Source organism: Dermacentor variabilis, unplaced genomic scaffold (assembly GCF_050947875.1).
Source record: "Dermacentor variabilis isolate Ectoservices unplaced genomic scaffold, ASM5094787v1 scaffold_12, whole genome shotgun sequence".
In the NCBI taxonomy this organism is placed as follows: domain Eukaryota; kingdom Metazoa; phylum Arthropoda; class Arachnida; order Ixodida; family Ixodidae; genus Dermacentor; species Dermacentor variabilis.
In genome coordinates this window covers 42,590,052-42,616,578 of record NW_027460280.1, presented here as the reverse complement: position 1 = coordinate 42,616,578, position 26,527 = coordinate 42,590,052, and the positions used below count along the sequence as shown (strand labels likewise).

Genomic DNA, 26,527 nt, shown 5'->3' with positions numbered 1-26,527 from the left:
GATGAGGCAGAAGCAGTGTCACGGTCTTTACGGAAAACGGCATATTGCTTCAGAAAGACTGCATAGGCTTTAAGCGCGTTTCTTGGACACACAGCACTTTCGGATTACATTTATGGACGAGTTCCTGGTTGTCGTCAAAGTTATGAAGTCCTCTGACGTTCCATTGTAGTATCTGTGTATCTATATTGCAGACAGTGTGTGCTACATCTCTCGTGAAAGAAGACTAACATAATTTACAGTGCCCCTTTGGGGCCCTGTTGTGCGTTTTCTTTTTCTTTTTTCTTTTTTTGAGTGATCGTGAGAACCTCGCTGCCCCTTAGGCGATGGAGACGCTGTCTGGCCGGTTGCTACGTCCCACGCCTCTTGCGAGCGCCGTGCTTGACGTGAAGGACTCGTCTCGGGAGACGAGCCCTTTGAGGCCACCAGCTCGGAGGTTGATGGCCCTTTATGCTGGGGCGGCGGAGCAGTGCTAGCTACAGCCGCCAAGGGGGCGGATGGCATCACTGGCAGCTCACTGCATGTAGGCCGGACAGTCGCCAGAAGCTGTTGTGTCGCTGCCCCATGGCGTGCCACATCGGCAAAGCTGTTCTTGGGCAGCTATGACACCTGCCTGTGTGCCTCCTTGAATGAGATATTTTCTTTTACTTTGATTGTCAAAATTTTTTTTTTTTTTTTTCCATGATGGGCACAACCACAAGTATGCGGCATGCTCCCATCACAGTTCACACAGTGGAAGGTGTTTTCACATGATTCAGCAAGGTGTTGATTTGCACTGCATTTCGCGCACATGTGGTGGCCTCGGCAGTCCTGAGAACTGTGGCCAAAATGCTGGCATTTGAAGCATATGGTCTGACCCGAAGCTTCTCGTACCCTGCCTCAATACTTTCAGGAACCACATCTGAACCACCCGCCGTGGTTGCTCAGTGGCTATGGTGTTGGGCTGCTGAGCACGAGGTCGCGGGATCGAATCCCGGCCACGGCGGCCGCATTTCGATGGGGGCGAAATGCGAAAACACCCGTGTGCTTAGATTTAGGTGCACGTTAAAGAACCCCAGGTGGTCAAAATTTCCGGAGTCCTCCACTACGGCGTGCCTCATAATCAGAAAGTGGTTTTGGCACGTAAAACCCCAAATATTATTATTATTACATCTGAACCAAACCTAACTATTAGATGCTTTGTTCTGACCTCTTTTCCGTCACGCCATAGCATAATACTGTTAACAGTGATTATGTTTTGCACGCTCCAGTCTCCTAATAGTTCAGTTTCTGCCAGCTCCATCAGGTCATCATCAGAAACAACACTACAGGTGGTGTTCATCGTGCAGTGTGGGGTAACTTTCACTGGGATGTCCCCAAATGAGACTAGGTTATGCAGCTTGTCATGTTGGTTCTTGTCACGGAGTTCCAACAGGAGATCGCCACTAGCCATCTTTGAGGCTTTGTAGCCTGCGCCAAGCACGTCGGTTAGACATTTTGGGACTAGAAAAGGTGAGATCATTCTCATAGTCTTTTCGGGTGTTTCACAATTAATTACGAAGAATTTGGGAATGCTTTCAGTTTGCTGGCCAAAAAATTTGAATACGTCTTGGGTGCGCCGGGTAACACGGGGAAAGAACAAGCCATGAAAAAGAATCTTTCGGTAGGAATACCAGCCACCCACCATGGAGCCCAACAAGGGGACACTGTAGCATTTGTACACACAAGCCCTACAAATGGCAGCTGTACATTCCTGCTACAACCAAATATGTATAAACAAAGGTTATACGTAAGTTGGCTTCTTGTGATATGACTAATAAAGATCGGGCCCCTTGGTTAACTCCTTCTCATTCAAGGGTGGTTATGACACACAAGGTTAACCCTTGCTGCCTGGAAGATCGGAAGTAAATAGAAGTGAGCAGAGACAGGAAAGATTGAAAGTAAGCGAGAAGGACAAAGGCTGGAGGGAGAGAGAGACCGGAAAAGGCAACTACCGATTTCCCCCAGGTGGGTCAGTCTGGTGGTGCCGTCTATGTGAAGTTGAGGCCTAAGAGGTGTGTTGCCTCCGCCGAGTAGCCATAGAGGGTCCAAACACCCGATTTCGGCTCAACCCCCATGATCCGTTTTTCCCTGGACACGGTTAAGCCACATAGGTTTAAATGTGGGAGGGGCCAACCCTCATGTGCTCGGGTCCGTGGTGTCACAACACACCAAACGCCTGCTGACACAGATGCCCCTGCGGGGACCAATCAGGATGGCAAACACATCTTAAGGTGCTTTCCGTGCCCTGTCATCTGCTAGTGCTGAGCGCTGCAGTGCATGCGGCGGCAGCATCTACTAAACTGCAACTGCGCAGCGAGATCAGCTGTTGCGATAGCAGCTCGAGAAAATTCGTTCGACATTCGCTGTGACACTAAAAAGGCCCTAGTCTACAAGATGTTTTGTGATAAAGAGGAGGAGGGCTGCAGAGGTGGCTGGAGTGGAGAGTTCACAGGGTGCACTCGGCCAGCATGTTGCACGGGATGGAGGCGCCATCTCTTGATCCCTCTTGTAACATCCACTTGTACACAATGCGCTCGCCGACATTTGTACATGCAGCCATTTTCTTCATTAGAATTTGTGCCCATTTACCACACTCCTCCCGCACTGTTCCAAGCATCTTTAAAACCAACTCATTCATTCCTTTTAAGTAAAAGAGCAGCTTGTAACCATACCACACAAGCAAATCCGCGGATGCCACTTTTGCAATGGACACAGCACTACCCAGGAGGGAGTCCTCTACAGTGTTGCGGCTGTGGTGCATACACATATGAATTTAGCCTCTGTCAAATGAATTAATTGTTTGTACTTCTTAAATGCAAATTAACATTTGTACGGCAGTGCTGCATTCATTTTTTTATTCTCTGCATGTTTTTATTGGAACAAGTGGAGAACTCTATATTCATTATCATTGAGCCTCAATAGATATTATATTAAAAACAAACCAAAATCTTGCAAAATACCGCCCTGCGACCCGCAGAGAAGCTTCCAAGTAAACACCTGCCGACAAAACCATTTGTTAGGGCCATAAAGGTAGTCGTCAATGGGTTCCAAACTGTGGCACTACTTCTGGCTGCGCAAGAATCTGCACTAGCGGGTCGCGTAGCCTTGACTCTAATGCGCGGAGCTACTGAAACAGAGTATAGCTACACTTCCTCAGCGTTATTTAACCCCTTAAGATGTCAATTAATTATGTACATTAAAAACTTACTTTCACCACATTTACTCCTACATCAGAATTGTGAAAAGCGTACAGCTGCAGTATGGATCAAGAATTTTCTATTCTTAGCGATTTTTGTCAAGTTTACAGAATGTGGACTCCCTGTGGGTGCTCTCTACAGGCATGTCAGGTATAAGAACATTAACTATTTGACGTCTATCATACTTTAAAGGCACCCATCAAGCTACTTGAAATAAATATAACCTCGTTCATACATTTTGGAGAAAAACGCAAGAAAAACGTACTAACCAGGAAAATGTACAATCCAACATAACTACAAAAATTTGACAAATAATTTGAATTTAATAAAGGGAAAGTTAGACATCCACCCAAACGTAGCTAAGTTACTACTTAGTTACCCCTATGTTACTGCCCAAACATAGCTAAGTTAATTACTTCTCTCCAAATTGCGGCTTTTCGCAGAACTATTACGTCAAACTCTTGTCTTTGCTTCGAGTCGATAAATTCGACTTCGCCTGCTAGCCGCCTGGTTAGCTCAGATGGTAGAGCGGCTGCCCCGGAAAGGTGGTGGTTCCGGGTTCAAGTCCCGGACCAGGACGAATTTTTCCTCAACTGCGAAGCTTTTCTTTCAAGGAACCCGTGTGGGTTTCCTTTGTAGCACTTAGCTACATTTGGGTGGATGCCTCATTTTGACTTCATTAATTACGTCTCTCCACCTCGCGGGTTTCCACAGAACTATTACGCCAAACTCTTGTCTTTGCTTCTGAGTTGTTGATAAATTCGACTTCACCTGCCATCTGCTAGCGGCCTGGTTAGCTCAGATGGTAGAGCAGCTGCCCTGGAAAGGCGGTGGTCCCAGGTTCGAGCCCTTGGCCAGGACGAATTTTTCTTCAACTGTGAAGTTTTCCTTTCGATGAACCCATATAGGTTTCCTTTGTAGCACTTAGCTACGTTTAGGTGGATGTCTCATTTTCCCTTTATTAATTACTTCTTTCCACCCTGCGGGTTTTCGCAGAACTATTATGTCAGACTGAACTATTGTTGACATCTACGTAATGCGAAGCGTTGCGCGGATTGTTGCAGCACGAGACGAGACGCCAACGCGCGTCAAGCTGGTGGTGCTCCGGCGGCCCAAGACACGTTTTGTTGTTTTCTGATTGCATGGTGTTTTAAGAGGGCGACCGGAAACCAAAACGAAATCGAGCTGGTGGATGACACCAGATGCTGCCGAAGTGAAATGTGATGCCCACATTGCACCGCCTGCAGCATGGAACGAAGGAGCGTTTGGATTATCGCCTACTAAAACTGTGCAGTACTCTACCAATGGCACTACGCACCACATGCTGTAAAACAGATAGGTGAAGATGCTTATTGCAATAGGTTTGGCGGCGATAGCTGTGAATGTGGCATGTTATGGCCCACGCAGAGATTTGCTGGTAACGGAATACTATAAAACTGTGCGCGCCGTTATTTTCATGTGAGACGGGCGAGCGAGTATTGCAGTGAAGCAGCCACTGCGGGCAGCTATATACTGTTCCCGATCACGCACAGTTCGTGCATTTTCTTGTTTACATGGGATCTAGTGGCCGGAAAACATATCACTTGATCCGTAGTTTGGCGAAATACTGAACATTGGTGCCGAAAAATTTTGTTTTCTGGGAACGCATGAACCAGTAAAAAATGAGCGTAACTCTATTGGGTCATTTTTTTTTTTGTTTGTTTTCGATTGCAAACGTTGGCGCCAGGGAAAATTATGTAATGGGAACATACCAAAGACGTTCCACTGTATATGCCTGATATAAAGAACATTGTCAAAATCAACCAACGAAATGAAGTTGCTACATAATAACATACTGACACTGGCAACAAACATTCAGTGTCTACATTCCAACTCATTTTATTAAAACACATTACAAAAATACTATTCAAACTTTAAGGATAGGTCCAAGAAAAAGTGTTTCAAAATGTATGCGACACATTTTAGGTATCATTATTCGCATCAGTGCTCTTGCTTTTTATGCACTATCTTGACTTCCACAATTATGCATACAGCGCCTGAAGGCTTATTTCAATGCCTAACATAACTCATTAGGTATGCTACCACACTTAAAACAATAGTTGTAAACTACGACCTGTGTCACTTCCCATCCTGTATGCATCTTTTTTGCAGCAAATAAATATTTTGACTTTGAGCAAGTAACCAAACTAACTAGAATAGCTGATCACTGCAAGCTTACCTCTTCGGCAGTGAGCATTAGAGGGTTCAGCATCTTTGTTTGAATAGGGACCAATGTCAGCGAATCAAATGCCAGAAATCCTCTATCTTTGAAGTTGTACTTTGTTGCAGCCTTGCGAACAAGAGCCAGGTTCTCAATACGAATTCCGAACTGGCCATCCTCGTAGTAACCAGGCTCTGCAAAAGTAATAACAAAATTGCAGCATGAAGGGTTTCTCCATGTGTCCCAATGACAGACATACCGATGGAGAGAATCATTCCCTCCTGAAGGCCAGGGTCATTTGGGTGTGGCATCCAGCTTATTCCCATTGGCCCTGCAAAAAAAAAAAATTGAAACATTGAAGCCCAGCATAAGGGCACAGATTGTCACTGGGACGAAACAGGGCTAACCCTTTAAGGGGACACTAAAGGCAAATATTAAGGGGACACTAAAGGCAAATATTAAGTCACGCTAAAGTGATAGATGAGTGCTCCAGAATCTCTAAGGCGTCAATGTTATCGCGAACAGAGCCTTAATAATCGAGAAATTGAGGTAAATGCAAGACATGATTAGCTACTCCACCGGGACATTCAAATACTTGCCCGATGACGAAAGCACTCCTCAGTTAAATTTTCACTAGTACTCAACCACTCGTTGCACGAAACATCCTTGTATTGTATTATAAGACGAAATAATATGCTGCTTGTCCAGTTCTATTTCACTTTTGGAAAAAGAACTCATTGAAATAACCCAGATAACGACCCAGGCTGTTGAACTGTTTTGTTTTCACATGACTCCGCGCCGCCCACGCTTCCGCGTTTCAGTAATTGTCGCGTAATGCTGCGCTGGTTTTGCTGGCTCGTGAAATTTTCACAAACTGCAAGTAGCGGAGAATTCAACTTCCATGTGATATCGCGGGATGCCCGAACGGTCTACGCCACTTGACCAAAAACCAGCTGCAGCGGCGAATCCGCCGCTCGTCTTGGCTCGGTACCACCGTCTGTCTGGTGACAGCAGCAAAGGGTGGTGGTGGCATATGCAACGACATCACTCTCCAGGTTCGGTGGCGGGAGACTTGAATTTCTAAAAAGGTATTCGGGCCCTTCAGATGCATTGCGAGCTTTTTGAAATGGTATTTAAACAGTCCACAACTTATAATTGACTTATTATTTGCCTTTAGTGTCCCTTTAAAGTAGCATTAACACAGAAGTTTTGTCTTTCTTTTTTCCTACAGTGACTAGCTGTCGCTCAAAAACTTAAGCTATGAAGCCTCAGCAGACCCTTTTCACTATAGAGCGAGCTTTCCCATGAATTTTGTCAAGCTAATAGTGACGTAGTGATTTTTTCAATCAGTGCACACAAGTACACTTTGTTTGACCTATGACATGGATGATATTGTAGCGACTCTCGTGATGAAACCAAAAGCAAGAGACAAGCCTCAGCATAAGCAGCTAGTATTTTGTAATCATTCAAACCATGACTGGTGCTGCCATTAGTTGCACAAACATGCAATGTAGAGAAGTGCATTTGCCAATTAAGAGAACCTTGAGAGTACAACAAATAATTACACCACCTTTTAATGCAAATAGTTTATTAAAATGTGTGGCAAGTGTAGCATAACTCTACACATGAAACTGAAGACTATACACATCACCAAAACCAGATATGGTGGTGCCATGTGTCGTACCACACACACCACCATCATCATACTGTCGTACTGTGCATGCACTGATGCATGCGCGTCCACTCTGAACATGCTGCTGAAAGCTGAGTCCATTGAGCACTTAACGGGATAAGCGGGTGGGAAAGGTAAGAGGGACCCGCTGAATTCCCAGAAAAGCAACAGAAGAGAACCAGCCATAAACAATGTTGAAGGCAAAAAAGTGCAGAATGAGGAAAAACGGAAGGGCTGATTTGGTAGCATGTGGTCAGTTTTCAGCAACAGTTGTTCGATTTTCAACCCCTACACCAGGCTGACTGGTATGCGCATGAGTTGTTTACAACATGGGATCCACTCCCTCTGGTTTCGGCAACAGTCCCTCCAGGTTCGCATCTAAAGACATGATGCCCTTCGCCCTTCTTTTTTCATCATTTCTTGCGCTATTTTCCATCATGTCTACACGGCAACTAGCCCAGCAAAGCATCTTGCTTTGCATCTAAAGCCACATTGCCCTTGGTACATGTTTTCAACTGCTCGTATTAAAAGGTGATTTCTTTATTTGTTGCATCCTCAAGAAATGGAAGCTTCATACCATAATTACAAAATCAACCGCTGCCTAAAAAAAAATCTAAAACAAAGAGTGAGACAAGGATTTTGTGTCAGCACTCCTTTAATTAGCAAGTGTCAAGCTTGTCTCATTCCAAAGTTGCACAGTGGGCTACACGTAAAGGCCACCAAAGGAGGGCTCCGGGTTATTAATGACCATTTGGGTTTTTTCTAAACGTGCACCTGAATACTATATCATTTTCGTATTCTGTCGCCACTGCAACATTGTATGTGAATTTGCCTTTTTGGCACCCTCAACCTAATCTCTTGGCACTATTCGTGGACGCATGGCACCTTCTTTTTGCTACATTGTGATTTACTTGGAGTATGATCTTTGAGATGGTCGGCACAGCGCCATAATCCTGCATTACCTATGTTGTGCTGACAATCCCTCAGGCCACGAGTGTCATGTACACAATTCCATTTATACACACAATTTAAATTGAAGAAAGGTGCTGTCTCTGGAATTTTTTAATTTGGCACAGAACAAATGTCTAAACAATTCCACGAGCATACGCCATCATTTTAGCTAAAATTTTATGTATGCCTGTAGTTCACATTTCAGCAATAAAATAATATTTTTAATCACAGAAATAACATGGCTCCAGGTAATTTTAACCACTTATGATTACTTAACCACCTGGTTTTCCTTAACTACCTGCGATTTCAAAGCATTGCACTCTAGCATTTTTGCATTCTGCCCCCATCGCAATACAGCTGGCACAGTCAGGAATTGAACTTTTGACTATGTGCTCAGAAGAACTCCATAGCCACTGACCCACTGCAGCAGGTATTTTAATAATTTGAATAACTCAAGTTAGCACTGTGTAACTTGGATTACCAAACACTATTTTCAAAGTGGAACACGGCAACACCTTACAATATTACAGCCAAAACATTTCATGAAATGAGCACGCTGTGCATATCTGTGGCTAGTGACTATTGCATATTGTCTAGCCTAGGCTGTCTTGGTTTTTTATGTACATAATTCTGCGAAATTTTAAGATTGCAAAATTCATGTAAAATTAATGGTTTGTGAAATGCACGAGTGCACTGGATGTTTTGAATGTCCACACACCCCCGGCAAACAGCTTTTCTCTGTAAAACATCTAAGCTTCTCGAGGCAAAGGAGATAATCCACAATAAACACACCAAATATTTAGCTACTATTTAGCACACTACATACCTTCGTGCACGTTGAGAAAGGCACCAACCCCATGGCCAGTTCCATGAAGATAGTCCAAGCCTACTTCCCAGAGAGCCCTTCGTGCCAAAGTGTCGAGCATTTGCCCTAAAGAAAGCAACACATTTCAAATGACCTTGAAAGTTATTCAAAGAGCACTGTTGGGCAAAAAAGCTAAGCAGAACAAACCTTTCACCAGGCGTGGGAAGATTGCAGATGAAAGCGCTATGTTTCCCTTGACAACCCGAGTGAAGCACTCCTACAAACAGACCAGAACCGTTAACCACATCTCAGGAAAAGTACATCACGAAGAACACTTACTTTCTCATACTGGCTAGGTGTGCCGAAGTGCCACGTTCTGGTCACATCTGTTGTGCCATCCCTAAGTGGGTGAAGGGTGAACACATGTCAGTTCATCATATTGGCTGCCATGCTAGCCTAAGCACCACAATGGCTGACCTGTATTGGCCACCTGAGTCACACAGATAAATTTCCTCGGTTGTCACCCGCCGGTCAGACTCTTCCTCAGGACGGTAGTGAATGATAGCCGCGTTAGGGCCAGATGCCGAGATAGTCTCGAAACTTGGTCCTACGTAGTCTTCTTGTTCCCTGGACATGCATCATCCACCAAATGCACACGATTCCAATTGAGCACCTTTTAAGTGTGCAAGCATAAGGAGAGTTTATGCCTGGGCCAGGAATATAAGCACTCCTTCATATAGCAAGAAAGCAAACATTCACGCAAACCTGTTGAAGCTAAATAGGTAAGCTCCATGAGCATGGCAAATTAATGAGCCACCCTTCCATGAAGGAAATACCACCAGAGTAAATTACACATTATAAATGTACTCAGCAAAAAGAATAAGTGGATCGGAAGGGCTCAATTTTATTAATTACACAACCTTATGCTACCTTCGTTTTATGCATATGATCGTAACTGATTGCAAATGTGTGACAGTTGTTTGCAAAATTTCCCACTCAATTGTACAGGACTGAAAAGGTGGTCAGACTCTGTGCATTGTGTGGAAAATTAGGTCGCATGTAGAGGTAATGGTGTGCAAAGCATTCCATACCTTCGGAAGTGTTCCAGCTTGGCAGCAGCTGTCATCTCAGTGACTTCTCCCTTTGGGACCTCAGACTCCATCCAAACAAAAAACTCGCACAGTGCCACGGCATCTTTGATCTAAAGTAGGGCAACAATTAAGAGTGTGGAAGCACTACTTACTTAGACTGCACTCTACCAATATGCATTCAGAAATGTAGCCCAGCACAGCACTAAATCAGTACAACAGGAAATAAACCAGCACTAATAAGCAGTAAAAAACGGCATCATCAATGAAACAAGCTTACACTATTAAATCACTACTGCTGTTAAATTATTATTAGTCTGACACAGGAGATGAAGCTGTATGCTGTTCTAGTTGCCTTACATGCAGACCACAGTGACTTGGAGATTGCCACATTCTTGAACGTTACCAAATTTGAGGTGAGACTTTTTGAGGTGAGACAACAGTTTATGACCCACTATCATCTGAGAGAAAGAGAAATAAGTCATTGAGCTTGTTAAGAAGGTAAAGGCCATAATAATATCCTCAGCCTGGAGCCATGTCGGAATGTTGGCTCCAGGTTGAGGGTTCCCTTGTTCAGCCACTGCTGATACCCTGACGTTTCCACCCTCCTGTGAACCTATCCAAATACATTCCCCTACTCTGCTAAATTGCAGGGCCTCTTTAACCCTTTGAGGGTCTCTTTTTTTTTTTTGCCAAATGCAACCTCCCAGGGTTGAATTTTTTAATGCAGATTTGAAATCTTCAGACACAGAATTTCACAAACATTTCACAAAATATTTCACAAAAAATTTACTTTTTTTGAGTAACCATAAAGTGACAAAAATATCTTCCGTAGGTAAACATGCAATGTTTATTCATGAATACAAATGGGCTTCTATAAATACTTACAATTTATAAGACTAAAAAAGTAGATACATTGAAATATAGTAGAACCTCGTTCATACGTATAGCAAAAAAAAAAACAAGAAAAAACGTACTAACCGGGAAAACATAAGATCCGAAGTAAATAAAAAAAACTGATAGACTCGCATTACATCTACGTAATGCGAAGCGTCGCGCACATGGTTGCGACCACTGGCGTTGATCTAGTGATGCTACGGCTACCCAAGACGCGTTTTGTTTTCCTATTGGGCGATGTTTTAACGACGAAAAACCAAAACGAAATCGAGCTGGTGGGCGACGTGGATGCCGCTGAAGCGAAACGTGATGCCCACATCGCGCCGCCTGCAGCAGGGAATGGCGGCGCGTTTGGATTATCGCCTACTAAAAGTGTGCAGTACACTACCAATGGCACTACGCACCACACGCTGTAAAACAGATAGGTGAAGATGCTTATTGCAATAGGTTTGGTGGCAATAGCTGTGAATGTGGCATGCGATGACCCAGGCAGAGATTTGCTGGTACCGGAATAAGAAACTGCGCGCGCCATCGTTTTCACATGAGGCGGGCGGCTAATTCTTGATCGCGCGCGCCTCGCGCCTGTTCTGAGCAATCTACGGGTAGGGGGGCCTTTGTCAGGCAGTTGCATCTGCCTTTAGCCCCGACATCCCAGACAATGTATTGTCTAAATAAAGAGTTCATTCATTCATTCATTCTTGTTCACATGGGATCTAGCGGCGGGGAAATGTATACAATCGCAATCTGCAGCAGGGAACAGCGGGGCATTTCGGTTATCGCCTATTAAAAGCGTGCGCTACGCTTCTGACGGCGCCTCGTGCTGTGAAACAGATAGGCGAAAATTCTTAGCACAAAGGGATTGGCGCTGATAGCTGTGAATGCTGCGTGCGACGACCTGGGAAAAGATTTGCTGGCACCGAAATGAGTGGGCGCCGGCGTTTTCACCAGAGACGGGCGGGCGAGTATTACGCTGAAGCTGCCGCGACGGGTAGCTATATACTGTTGGTGATCGCGAGCGCCTCGCGCATTTTCTTGTTCACGTGGGATCTAGCGGCCGGAAAACGTACCATACGATCACAGTTTGGCGACGTACTGAGCGTTGGTGCCGAAAAAATTTTGTTTTCTGGGAACGTATGAACCAGTAAAAATGAGCATAACTCTATTGGGCCATTTTTTTGTGTTCTAGATTGCGAATGTTGGCGCCAAGAAAACGTAAGTAACGGGAACATATTAACGAGGTTCTACTGTGGATGTACTCTGATTCGGCACTTTGGTAGTAGTCCGCATCGGAGGAATCGCCGCTGGCTAACTTGCAGCAAAGCATAGCATAATTGAACCGTGTATGCGAGCGCATGCAAGAAAACTTGGTGGTTGTGTGCCCGTCAGAAAAGTCACGGGAGTCAGAAACTTGCAGTAATCCTGAATTCCGACGCAAACAAAGGGGCAATCAAGTTTCCGCGAGCAGAGTCTTGAGAAAAGAAACGCAAGCATGGCAGCATCCTTGTATACGGCAGCATCGTTTGTATATATCAGCACCCGCCTGTGAACCCATGTAATCGCACCCCTGTGAGCAACAGACAAGCGAGCACCTAGCGGTGACCCTTTGAGAGATTAGAAATCAGATAGACATCAATTTTTACCAGCACAACGAATGGAAACAACCCACAAGTCAAAATCAAAACTAACCGATACAAGCCTTCGCACGCACAAGTGGTCGTTCAAACTCCCACATGAGGAGGCCATGGAATGAAATCAAAGAGACTATGGAGCAAAAAAAAATTTTTTTTTAATCCACACAGGGTGGCAGCACTTGTTGGGCAACCCAGAGCTGAAAAATTGGCACGTTTTTCAAACGTACAGACGCCCCCGAAAATATACGGCATTGACCATTTGGGACTTGTTCGCGGCACTGTATAGTTGCAGCATTTACCCTCAAAGGGTTAACCTAGCTTTTAGCACAGAGGTTCACTCTTTTTCAGTATCTAGCCAAACAATTTCTGCCATGAATGACAATCCAACAGTGATGTCAGGATAAGTGCCATGCAACCTAAGACTGCTTTAACGGTCAAAGTGTTAAATTACTGTTTAGTCAATCACGCACAGCTTTCTATTGGCCATAAACTCACGTGGGCACGTCGCATGCATTCAATCTCAGTCTCATTTTTGATGGCCTTTCGAAGCATCACAGGTGTAGTAGACTCGATTCTGCGTTCCTGCAAGCACGTAACAAGGACACTGTCAGAGCTCCCACAACAAGCGATCTCTCGTGCACATAACCACCACACCCCTTTGAGCAGCGAACCTGCATGCTGCTTGTGTGTGTTGTTCAGAGTAATTAGGTTCTAAGTTTAGAGTGCACAACAATGGCAACAGTGCACAAAGTCACACACACACATGCACACCATACTTTGTAATTCAACACTACCTTGGGAACTTGGCTGACAACTGCATAGCTTGAACAACTGCTGACCCAAAATTTGCCCGACAACTGGTTGATCAGCAGGGCAAGGAAGTCTTTAAACACACGGTATGGTCTGATGTCAACAGTGAGGTTCTTTTCATTTCTGTCTGTCGAGAGGTGACGCTGGAGAGTGGCACTTAACTTGTTTTCATCTATAAAGAGACTGGAGGAAAGGTTTGCGTTAGCAAGTGGACAAGCCAGCAAAGGTACACAAGAGTGCTTACTATGCAGAGTCCATGGTGATCACAGCATAGGCAAAAAAGACAGGGTTGTAATCGATGTCTGAACCCCTGAGGTTGAAAAGCCCTGCAAGGACAAACCAATTACAGCAAAGCAAGCAAACTACATCAGTCTAATGGCATTATTCCACATACATGCTATTTCATCCAAGGCTGTGATCACTAGTGCAGCAGCAGACTTCTGGCTCATGTCTTGCCGGATGTCTGCAATTTTCTCCTGCCAAAACTTGCCAGTGTAGATGATGGAAAGTGAATCAAGAGGGCGGCTGGGTGGCGAGGGCCGCTCCTCCCAAATCAGATCGACCAGATTCTGTGACACTGGTACCAGGGAATGGCCTGACACATCCAACTGGTTGCTCAGCAGCTTCCAAGCATCTGAAAAGGCATTCAGTCAACTTGCAGAAACCTCTAGTACTTATAACCACCACTTCCCCCGTCTATACTTGAATGCTCACCATAAGGCATGAGAAATGGGTCCACGCCTACTCTGCTACCAGTTGACAGCACCTGAAGAAAAAAAAAAGGTAAATATTTCATGAGGTAACTCAGAAGTGTTAACAAAAAAATTGTACTGCATAATGAAGATTTTGTCACACAAAATTATATTCAATAAATTTCCACTGGGCCTTTCGATGTGTCCTGCAGGCAAAAATTGATCAGCTACACCCAAACTTGCTGCTAACAGCTGTGTCCCAATGACAACAGATTACAAAGGCACTTGCAATTTAAGTGGCCATGAGAAAATGTTCAAAATTCCCACTAGGTTCATCACACTATGTTGATATACAGTCGACCCTCGAAATAATGAAGTCATAATTCCAGGCAAAAATGTTTTTAACTTTTCTACGTTTCAGTAACTCCTTCCAAAATATCCCACTTGCTCTTTGGACCCTTTTGGTCGTTAAGATCTTATCAGTAGCAATTCATTAAAAAAACAAACAAACAGAAGCTCAGGTGATGGATGTCATAAGCATGTGCATTAAGTATTAGCAGCTGATTGCTACATTATCATTTTACTGTCTATGTCAAATCTAGCACTCTAGCATACACTACAAATGACACATAAATCCATGATGCACACTGTAGTGACCAACAGTGCCAAAAAACAAATACTTCTTTTCAGTAGCACTGATGGCAAAAACAACAAAGAAAAGGCCGCCAAAGATAGTAGAAAAAAGAAAATGCCCTTTTTCTGCATGATCTTCAGTAAAAGGAATGAATGCTTTCTTGCAATAGTTTGCACCTAATTATTTTAAATCCATCAACTTCTTTTCATTTTTGGTGCCTAGGCTTTGCAGTTGTGATGTGACAATTTCTAAGGCTGCATTAAACTGCAGTTGCTAGCATGTCTTTCGTGAGCCTGCACAAGGTGGAGTGCAGATGACTTTACAATTTTTTCCAATAGCCATCACCGATAAGTGCCCAACGTGGTTTTCCCAGAGATTCCCCTGACCCTCCATTCCATTCATCATGGTCCAACCACATTTCTTGCACTCCCTCCCAATGACTACTGCTGCCACTATGGTTAAAGCTGGCCAGTGACCCTCGAGTTGCGAGCGCTTCGTGCTTTCCTTTGCGTATTAAGAAAACTGAAACCAACTGTGCCTTCCCACTGGTATCATCAAAGCTAGTTTTGTTAGGGAGGTGACGCTGGCAAATGTCAGCTAAAAAGTGCCCCACAGAGCTTTATCCTGAAGACTGTTATTGCCAGGCAGTAATGACATTCTCAACTACATGACTGTGGCTGTTCCACTGACCAGCAGAGAGAGATTGAGTCTGTACATTGATGCCGTGGCTAGAAAAGTAGGAAGAGTCTGAGGTTGGAAACAAAAAAATGCTTTTTCGTTGTGTACGTTTTCTTACTACTGCTACTCGTCAATCAAATTTTGACAGTGGCCATTTGGCATTGTAGCCCCGTTTTCTTTCCTAGACAGAACAGAAGACAGCCACCATAAACTCCATGAAATACATGTACCACAATAGGTTGAATTTATGCTACACATTCACAATAGAAAAGTGAAGCTTCATGGACCTTTCCGAGTTTAGCATGGAGACTGGTTCTGCAATAAACCTTGGCAAGCATTTTATGCTTCTAACTACATCATCCCTTTATTCCACAGTCATCATTCCTAAATCTGTCTGCACCCATCTTCAGATTGTATGTGAAGAGCTTCGACTCTTAAAAAAAACTCCTCTTTATGTGCTCACTAAAACTTTTTCTAGCCTGAAGAAATTCAACTACAAAGCACTCAAGAAAGTGCCTCGCATGAGGCTTTTCTACCAAGACAATATATGGCAAAGTTGCATGCTTCGTTTGACAGCTGCTTGCCATATGCAACAGCAACGTTTCCATTAGGACAAATGCTGCAATTAAGTGTTTTGGCATGCTATCCACCCCTTTTTTTCATTTTTTGCTTGCTACAAAAGATGTGGCACATGAACACAATAGATCATCAACAGCATCAGCCTAAGTTTATGTCCCCTGCAGGACGAAGGCTTCTCCCAACAATCTCCAATCACCCATCTTGCACTAGCAGATTCCAACTTGTGCCTGCAAATTTCCCAATTTCATCACCCCACCAAATTTTTTACCTCCTCTATTGCGCTTCCCTTCCTTTGGCACCCATTCTGTAAATCTGATGGTCTACCAGTTACCTGACTTATGCATTACACGGCCTGCCCAGCTCCACGTTTTTCTCTTAATGTCAACTTGAATATCAGCTATCCCTGTTTGCTCCCTGATTCACAGAGCTCTCTTCCCATCTCTTAACGTTACACATAATTTTTTATTCCAACACTCTTTGCAGGTCCTTAACTTGTTCTCGAGCTTCTTTGTTAAGCGCCAAGTTTCTGCCCTATGTTAGCACCGGTAGAATGCAATGATTGTAGACTTTTCTTTTTAATGACAGCGATGCGCTCCCAGTAAGAATTTGACAATGTCTGTCGCATGCACTCCAACCCATTTTTATTATTCAATAAGTTTTCTTCTTGTGATCACAGACCCCTGTGAGTAATTGACCTAGATATACAGACTCCTGCACAGACTCTAGAGGCTGACAGGCAATCATGAATTCCAATCACGAATTCTGGAATCATGAATTCATGAAGGCTATTGAATATTACCTTTGTGTTCTGCCATATCAATCTTGAACCCTACTCTTACACTTCCTCGGTTAAGATCCTCAATCATTTGTTACTAAGCCTTCCCAGTCCAATAGCTTGAATACTTCTAAGCATGCAGTGAATAGCATTGGAGAGATTGCATCTTCTTGCCTGACCTCTTTCTTGATAGGTAACTTTCTACTTTTCTTGTGGAGAAGTAAGGTAGCTGTCGAACCTTTGTAGATATTTCCCAAGATATTCATGTATGCCTCCTGTACTTCCTCATTACACAATGTCTCTATGAGTGCTGGTGTCTCTATTGAATCAAATGCATTTCTATGAAAGCCACATGAGAAGTCAATTGTACTCTGCAGATTTCTCAATTACCTGACTGATGACATGGACGTGATCCATTGTAGAATATCCTTTCCTGAAGCCAGCCTGTTCTCTTGGTTGTTTAAGTCAATTGTTGCCCCGATTCTATTAGAAATTATCTTGGTGAATATTTTATACTATACTGGAAGCAAGCTAACGGGCCTATAGTTCAATCCTTTAACATCTCCCTTCTTATGGATGAGTGTAATGTTGTCATTCTTTCAGCTTTCTGGTACACTTCAAGTCGTGAGACACTGCATATAAAGGGCTGCAAGCTCTTCAAGCATAATAAAAACTAAATTGTGGAGTTTTACGTGCCAAAACCACTTTCCGATTATGAGGCACGCCATAGTGGGGGACTCCGGAAATTTGGACCACCTGAGGTTCTTTAACGTGCACCTAAATCTAAGTACACGGGTGTTTTCCCATTTCACCCCCATCGAAATGTGGCCGGCGCACCCGGGATTCAATCCCGCGACCTCGTGCTTAGTAGCCCAACACCATAGCCACCAAGCAACCACGACGGATTTCAAGCATAATAACTCCTCCAGCTTTGATTAACTACACCATTATTAAATCTTCAGACGTTTTTCCCCAAGACGTCTTGCAAGGCCCTTCTAACTTTATCCCTAATTATAGAGGGAATCACTACTTCCAATGAAGGTTGAATGGAGTACTGTACAGGTCAGTATAGAATTCTTCTGCTGCTTCCACTTTATCATCGAAATTACTGATGACATTGCCCAGCTTATCTTTCACTGCATACATCTTGCCCTGCCCTATGCCAAGTTTTCTTCTCACTGATTTCATGCTGCGGCTATTTTTTAGTGCTTCCTCAATCTTTCTTACATTATAATTTCGGATATCGCTTACTTTCTTCTTATTAGCTTTGACAGTTCAAAGCAATACATAATACCAACATTAAATTGAAGCCTTAAAGGGCGTATGACACCCACTTTTCTATCAATCTTCTTTGTTCAAGAACACGTTGGCAAAATTTTAGAGCACTTGAGCCAGCACCTAATTTGTAATTGAATTTTTTATATTCCACTCGAATGGCATTGCAGTCAAGCAACACTGGCATGCTCATGAGCTGTGATGTCATAGGCTGCATGCTTACCAAGCAAACACGTACAATCCGGTGAAGAATCAGTGTTTCATCTGTGCACGCATGCAGGTAACTTTTGCTTTGTTCAGCTTGCTACTGTAATTGCAGCGGCTGAAACAATGCCACCGTGGCACCTATGCAGCGCTGATCGGTGCCAGAACGAACAGAGCAAGGAGTGCTCCTTATCGTACTTCAGGTTCCCCAAGGAGCCCGTCAAGAGTAAGGCTTGGGAGATGAATGAGGGCAGAAACGACTGGCGCTCATCTGACGCTTTTGTTTAGTTCTTGGAACACTTCACACTAGACAACTACAATGATGATTTGCACCTGCTTTCTGAGTTTCTGATAACTTAACAAGCTGAAGCTGCTGCCAGCAAGATGCCGACCATATTCGCACACTGACCCACCCGGCAGGCAGTGCCCAGGCCAAGCATTAGCCTTGCTATTTCTTTTTATACAAATACTGGGTGCAATAAAGCAAGTTCAAGTAATGGTTCAGCCAAAGAATACATCACGCAAAATCCTTGTGCCACGGACAGATCTGCACAAGCATTTGTCTACATATGCCACATGCAACTACAGAGGAAAAAAAAACTGGTGGGAATGCACGGCAGCTTAAGAAAATCATAGTTTTGTTGAGTACAGATCTAAGAGAAATGCACGTCAGCAAACAATCTATGCATGTAACAATTTGCATTGTGCGAAATAGCACCAGACTTCATCTTCCGTGAATGGCTGGCTAAGCAGTGCTGCACGCATGAAATTACAAAGTGGAAAGGCATCAGCAACATTTCGCACAGTACCAATGTCGCCATCTTATGTTGACCACGTTACAACATACTAGAATAGGGGCAGTGTGTTCAGGAAGCGCTCGCCGCTGAGGCGCTTCATGTAGATAGCACGAGATGGCGCTATAGGAACATGGGCTGCATGGAACGGACGGCGCAACGCCAGCACTGCATGTTGATATTTTGATAATCATTTTCTGTCACAGACAAATAGACATGCAAATGTTAAGATGCATCCCCAAAACTCCCTTCATATAAGAGATGAATTATATGTGCACTCCTAGCACATCCCAACGCCCACTAGACGGATTTATTAACCTGACAGCAAAGGTTTTGCAGACACCGAAGTAGTGGTGCAAAGCCGTTAAATTTGTTTTGAGCCACACTGCCACGTAACCAGAAATTATTCGGACAGAAAACTCGGCTGGAAATAACGCCGTAGTAAAGGGCATCGAACTGATTTAAACCAACTCGGACTCCAGGTGCACACATTTTCTTTTATGGTTCGTATTCATAAAAAAATGGCCGCGGCATCTGTGACCCAACGTCAAGCACTTAGTTCCTCAGCCGCGGTTGTAGAAGAGAAGGCAAAACAATATGTACACGGTCGTTCACTTCCAATTTGAACACGGCTCCGGACGGGCGGCGCTCCGCGGAGCGCCGCTCGTGGGTGCCGGTGTAACTAACGCGCCGGCGCACTGGCACCCACAGGCGTGGCCTCAGCCGCGTCGTCTGCTCCAGCGCTCCAGCACACACTAGCGCCGGCCTCGCCGGCTGCTTGGAGCCATGTTCAAATTGGAAGTGGACGACCATGTACGTACGTAGCCCAAAGCCAAAGAGCTTCCCTACTTGGCATTTACCTTCTTTCACGATAAACAATTGTCCCTCGTTCGTTCATTGTTTTGCGAACCCCCCCGCAACTACATTTGCACAGTTTATTCATGAATTCTTTTATTTACATCATGAAGTGCTCCCGAATGTCAGGCTTATGTGCGAGTATGAGACACACTGACATCCTACATTTCTATGAAAGGAATAAAACAGGTAGGAAAGACGCCAAGTGAAAGGGATCTCTGAAAAACTACACACGGTATGCCAAAATACAGAAAAACAGTGCGAGTACATTCCATCCCAAGCAATGGAGACCTACAGTGAAATTAATTTGTGCAAATGAATTCCTTAATTCATTTAATTATATTCCCAAAATTAGCTTTTTGAATGCACCAGAAAAGTTGTGCAATCAGATAAAAAATACAAAGAAGGGTCAGCATACATATGTTGCACCAGCCTGCTAAGAACGGTATTGTGCTTCCCTTCATTGATTAAGACCTTTAACGTAAAAGTGCAGCCTTGTTAGGGTATAAAAACGCATAACTGCTGATGTGAAATCATCAGCATGTACCGTATTTTCGCGATTCTAAGCACCCCCCGATTCTAAGCACCCCCTCTATTTTCACGAAAACGTTAGGAAAAAAACTTTAAATGCGAATCTAAGCACCCCCCCCCACCCTATTTGTTAGGAAGAGCGCGTAGCCAAGGCCGCCAAACGCGCTTACTCACTCGAATTATTGCTCGGCGGACCTGCAGGCACGCGGTCGATGCTTCTGTTGGACGCATTTCGCGGCCATCTGACTCCGGAGGTAAAGACAAAGCTTTGGAACATCAATAGCGACGTGGTTGTGATTCCGGGTGACATGACGCCAGTGCTGCAACCCCTCGAGATTTCAATCAACAAGCCCTTCAAAGCCAATCTCCGACAGGAGTACGAAGAGTGGGTGCGAAACCCTGACCGGAAGACGACGCCGACGGGAAAACTGCAGAAAGCGTCCCCATCAGCCATCGCAAAGTGGATTTCGGACGCGTGGAAGAGGGTCCAAGTGGACGTTGAGGCTAAATCATTTAAGAAGTGCTCGATCACAAACAACTTCGACGGAACGGAAAACGACCTGCTGTGGGATACCGAGAGCAGCGGTTCAAGTGGTGTGACAAACTCGAGTAGCAATGATAGTGACTGAGCATCCTAAACAAGAAGTGGGTTCACTGTCTGCACCTATTTTTCTTTTGAAGGTTTGCAAAATAAAATGTTCTTTCTCGCACCCATCTCGTCGTGATGTCGCAGCGAAAAGAGGGAGGGGGGTCATTTTAGATTTTTCGAATCTAAGCAACCCCCTCACTTTGGGCATCGCGATCGTGAAAAAAAGGGCGTGCTTAGAATCGAGTAAATACGGTAATTTGCAACCTATGGCATAGCCAAATTTAAAGCTTTCACTAGAATCATGACATCAACTATACTGTCGCTGCAAAGCTCCTCTTTGCTAAAAAAGGTTGTAAATACATTCCCTCAAGTTTCTTTAGTGCTTCAAAAAGCAACTTGGAGGGATACAGCAATCCTCCCCTGTCACAAATTTCGTGAATTTTGAGACTCTGCTACTGAGACTAGAGATCTGCAAAAGAAGCGAGCAGCAGTCCTCACATTCGTTGCGAGTAAAATATTTCTGCGCGACATACCCTGCCATATATAATGGATGAGGCGGTCATCGCTCCTTTCCTCCACATAAGCCCGGTGCTCTGCCGGAGTACTGTTTAGCCTTTGCTCTACCAGCGTCAGATTTCTAGCTTCATCAAGTGACGCAACGTCCCCTTGTCAGAATTATCAGGTGAGTGAAGTAGCGCGATACCAAATCTTTACTGACCTCTGTGTTTCCTGTTTGCACTGCCTTCGCCAAGTTATAAGACGACAGGCAATTCACAACAATAAAAAATTGAGACGGCGTTGGGTGATTGTTGGATCCGCACAACTACCTCACAACAAGTTATCCAACTTACATTGGCTTAGTCTAGATGTCAATAGGTATTTAAAACCCTCTCCTTCCAAGTATTCTAACAGAGCCAGAGTGCTGCACAATGTCACACGGAGCCCATCTGCCGTCGACTGGCTTAAGAAGCCACAAAGACAGTTTGCATGTGACTCCCGAGATAGAAACTCGAGGGATTCCTTCAGAATCCTTCAGAGCAAGCACGCTGCAACCGGCCACAACACAGGGAGAACGCGTCCGTACAGCCCATGAGACTGCAGCGCCACCTCATACATCCGGGACCTGTCTACGCTCCCCGCTTCAAAGCAGTGCGTGACGCGTTCCGCCGTCTGAACACACTGCCCCTATTCTAGTACACTGTAACCCCATTTACTAGGCTGACTTTGTCCGCGGCTTCCAAGATGTGCACGTACTGGCTTTGCCCATGGTTGGTGTGCGCTTATCTCCGCGGCCATGTATCGTCACTGAGCTGGTGGCGATGAGGTTGAAGTCAAAATGCGTAGCTCCATCGCTGCTTCTGCTGCTCAGATTCGTCACTTGCTTGAGCACGCTACTAGAGCTTACCGCTCATCTTAACTAAGGATGGAGGGAAGGAAACCTTCCCGAAGACTGGAAAATGGCCGAGGTTCGTCTGATAGCGAAGCCAGGCAAGGCATCAGCCATTGAGAACCTACGACCAATCTCCCTCACTTCGTGTGTAAGAAAGCTCCTAGAGCACATCGTTCTCAACAGGCTAAAACCATTCCTGGAGAACTCAGGGAAACTTCCAACAACGATGATAGGATTTCATCCACACCTCTCAACTCAGGACATCCTACTTCAGCTGAAAGAGGAGGTGATTGCACCAGCGACACGCAACTCCCCCATAGCTATCCTCACCTTAGAACTTAAAGATGTGTTCGATAACGTCAAGCATACAGTAATTTTACAGAGGCTAAAAACGCTAGGCTGTGGGGCCGGGACATATTCCTATATCAGAGATTTCCTCTCAGATAGAAAAGCCATCCTTAAGGTCGGGGACCAAGTCACAAACCCCTTCCTACTGGGTGGGCGCGGCACACCACAGGGCGCAGTGTTATCCCCTCTCCTTTTCAATATCACCCTAATATCGCCCAATATCGCCTACTAGCACAAAGCTCTTAGCCTACACCTCAATCATCAGACCTAAACTCGAACATGCACGCACCGTCTGGGACCCTTACACAAAACATAACATTGAGGCGTTGGAAATGATCCAGCGTAAATCTGTTCGATTTATCTTTAACAAATACCGCTCTACTGACTCCCCGACCACTCTCATGTCACAACATAATATACAGACACTGGAAATACGAAGAAAAATTCAAAGATTGAAGTTGCTTTTCTTAATCAAAAATAACAAACTCTCCATGAGTCCTGCTCCATTTATTAAGTCCACCACAACAAGCCTAACAAGAAATAATCGCGCGGAATCCCTGACACCGTACAACGGTACAACGCTAGAGTCAATGTTTTTAAATACTCTTTCTTTCCGTGCACAATCACTCAATGGAATTCACTCCCGACTGATCTACTAACTAGTATTGATGCCTTGGACAAAATTACTGACAGTTGCAGAGTTATTGTTTTCTGTTTCTACTATTGTTTATATATTCTCATTACTGCAATGTAATTTGCTTTGCTTTTTGCAGTTGTTATTGTCATTCTTTTTGTGTTGCCCCTCCTGCTAGGACCCAGTTAGGGTCTGCAGTATGCTGTAAATAAATAAATTAAAAATAATAGGCCTTCTGCCGCTCCTCCATAACATCCTGAGGATCCGGCATGGCCTATATGCCGACGACATTACTATCTGGTCGTCCACAGGGTCCATCAAGGCAATGGAGAGCCGCTTGCAGGAAGCGGCAGATGTGGTAAGCGACTATGCTAAGTCATGCGGCCTCAGCTGCGCCCCCCAAAAGTCGGAGCTACTCCTGGTCTCACCGCAAAAGAAGCATGCATCCGACTCGCCCATTATCAACATATCAACATACAACTGGACAGACACACCATCGTTCCGTCTCAAAGTGTAAAGATATTGGGAATGGTTTTACAGTCAGATCGCAACAACACAATATTAATCACAAGCTTAAGAATACAACAGCACAAGTTACCCACATGATTCGGCGAATAACAACCAAGGCAAGAGGCATGGGGGAGGCGGACATGCTTCGGCTTGTCCGAGCCTTCGTCGTGTCTCGAATAACTTATGCTATTCCATAAGCACTACTCAATGCGACGGAATTCAAGAAAATCAACATAATGATCAGAAAGGCATATAAGCAGGCGATGAACCTGCCGATCAGTCAGTCCACAGGATGCCTACTACGACTAGGAGTGGACAACATGGCCGAGGAGCTGACAGAGGCACATTTATCTGGTCAGCGAACAAGGCTGGTGGTTACGGAAGCGGGGAGGTCCATCCTCTTACGCCTGGGGCTCTCTGCCCCTCTCAGCTATCCACCGTCTCAGACTGTGAGCTTACCCCATGCCATCCGGAGCAACATCACCGTACATCCTCTACCTTGCAACATGCAACTAGTGCACCACACGCACCACGAAGGGAGGCCCAGGCTCTGGCCATACACAAACAATACGGGACTTTACCCTCTACAGCCTACACGGATGCGGGGTCTTACCCCAGACGCGCACCAACAGCCACCGCAGTCGTCAACAAAGAACATCGGAGCAGCATTTCGCTCATCCAAAACAATCCCCTCCAAGCCAAGGAAGTGGCCATAGCCCTCGCACTCTCCCAAACAGAGGTTGAAGTCAATGTGACTGATTCCCAACAGGCGTGCCGCAACTTTGCTAGCGACAGAATTCGTACCACTACGCTCCGGATCATCAATCAAAAGCCGCCAACGAGATCAGTCATGATCATATGGGCGCCAGCTCACTACGGAATTCCTGGAAACGAGGTCGCCAACCACATGGCTCGAGATTTGACCCACCGAGCCGACGCCGAGGAATCTGAACCAGAAAGCATGCACCCTGTAGTCTAATACCAAGACATCACACAACACTACAAGCTAACCCGCAGAACATATGCACCCCTATAAAAGTCACTACCTAGAGAGCAGGAGCGATTCCTCCGAGCTCTACAGGTTAATACATTCCCCCACCCAACCAGAAATCCCCTCGTAGCCCCAACACAATTCTCTCTGCAATGCCGCTTCTGCGCAGAGCCCGGGTCCCTCAGGCACATAGTAGGGGGTTGCAGAGAGGCACCATTAAATCCTCTGATCCCTTACCACACCAACGAGCTTTGGGAGAGAGCCTTGGCCAGCTCCGACCTCGAGGATCAGCAACGGCTGATTGCAAGGGCCCAGGACGTAGCCCGAGCTCAAGGCATTCTGGAATTAGGACGCCTCTCCAAAGCTGCATTTACCTAATAAAAATGTTTATTCTTTCTCTTGATCACGTGAAGTTGGCATAGTTGAAGACATCGCACACGATATCTGGAGCAAATACGGCAACAAACGGCAGCTATGCTCCGCCCTCACGTGGTGCGGTGGCAGATTTTGTAGCAGACAATGGCTTGGTTGCATGCAGCAGATGACGTCACACATGGCTTGGCAATATGGCTGTGGGCACTGGAGGGCGAGGCTTAGAGCCGGCAAGGTCTTGCTCATACTTTGGATAGAAATATTATTTTACTGCCCAGTTTTTACGTGCGTATAGCCATAATAGATGCTCTACAATTTCTCGCAGAAAACCGTAAAATGTTGGGTGACCGTGTCATGCCCCCTTAAGTCTTGGTAAAATGTATACGGCGTGCAGTGAAACTAACACCAGGAAATAAATAAATTCGCTACACAGTAGATCTCAGTTAAAACCAATGAACAGGCACTAAGAATAGTTAAATACATCAGGTAACTTCAGATACCCCAACTTTTGTGATGTGTTCATTACGTATGCATTTGTTATCTCCAGTAAAGAAAAAAAAGCAGACAAGGAATCCATTTACTAAAAACAAACATACGCGTAGTAGGTGGAAATTTTTGCTTTCTCAGCATCACTGAGAAATAGTGTTCCCAATGTCAGAGATTGTGTAGGTCTGCCACAGTCCACTTCCCTCTATAATTCCCATCCACTTCAGACATGCTTCTGGCAAGTTTTCGAGTATTCCCACATGCATGCTCAGGCGGAAAAAGAACGACAAATAATAACAATGATTTCCTTGAACACTGCACCACAACATGCAAGTAGCTTCATGTCGCGGGCAGCGGTTCATATCTATACATGTATTGTTCATTATGATAGAGTTATCCCACATAAGTACAGATAACAAGATTTGTATGTTCGATGTAGAGAATAACTTGCTTTATCTGGCTTTGTTACATATTTGGGTTCGACTGTATTGCAAGTTTTTTCCTGTTTATTAAAATAGACAAAAAGATTGACTGCTTGTATTATATTAAGTTTTCTTAACAGGGGTTAAACTGTAGACCAAAATGCCGCATTATAAAATTTGAGCTAATTAATGCATTAAAGCTTTGAAACTTAATTCGTTCCATTTACATGTGAACACATTTGTGCTTGTAGGCTGGCAATTAAATCATTAGCTCAAAATCATTCCAGCCACTATTGCATGCACCCCAAACAAACAAGTGCAGGAAGACTATGTACCCCTCCTCCACTTGTTGGGCTTGGTTGTTTATTGCTACACAGGAACAGCATAGGAATACGACAAAGTGAGGGACGAAGAAAGTCTGTGTTTTCTTCATAATTCCCTCGGTCTTTGTTGTATTCCTACACTGTTCACCTGTAAGCTGGAAGCAGTCACTCATTCA

The 26,527-nt window shown here is 44.7% G+C and overlaps 1 protein-coding gene across 5 annotated transcripts in view; it reads right to left on the bottom strand.

The window, feature by feature from the left end:
- The window catches only part of ApepP (Aminopeptidase P), a 58,722-nt gene that overhangs the window by 14,548 nt on the left and 17,647 nt on the right, over window positions 1-26,527 (bottom strand). For all 5 annotated transcript variants that reach the window (XM_075676432.1, XM_075676434.1, XM_075676433.1 and 2 more), the window contains 12 exons: window positions 13,984-14,035; window positions 13,664-13,903; window positions 13,514-13,595; window positions 13,254-13,452; window positions 12,955-13,041; window positions 9,935-10,044; window positions 9,321-9,470; window positions 9,183-9,243; window positions 9,051-9,120; window positions 8,865-8,969; window positions 5,675-5,746; window positions 5,434-5,609 (listed from right to left, as the gene is read on the bottom strand). In XM_075676432.1, the coding sequence (XP_075532547.1) occupies window positions 5,434-5,609; window positions 5,675-5,746; window positions 8,865-8,969; window positions 9,051-9,120; window positions 9,183-9,243; window positions 9,321-9,470; window positions 9,935-10,044; window positions 12,955-13,041; window positions 13,254-13,452; window positions 13,514-13,595; window positions 13,664-13,903; window positions 13,984-14,035 (1,404 nt within the window). The remainder of the gene's footprint in view (window positions 1-5,433; window positions 5,610-5,674; window positions 5,747-8,864; window positions 8,970-9,050; window positions 9,121-9,182; window positions 9,244-9,320; window positions 9,471-9,934; window positions 10,045-12,954; window positions 13,042-13,253; window positions 13,453-13,513; window positions 13,596-13,663; window positions 13,904-13,983; window positions 14,036-26,527) is intronic.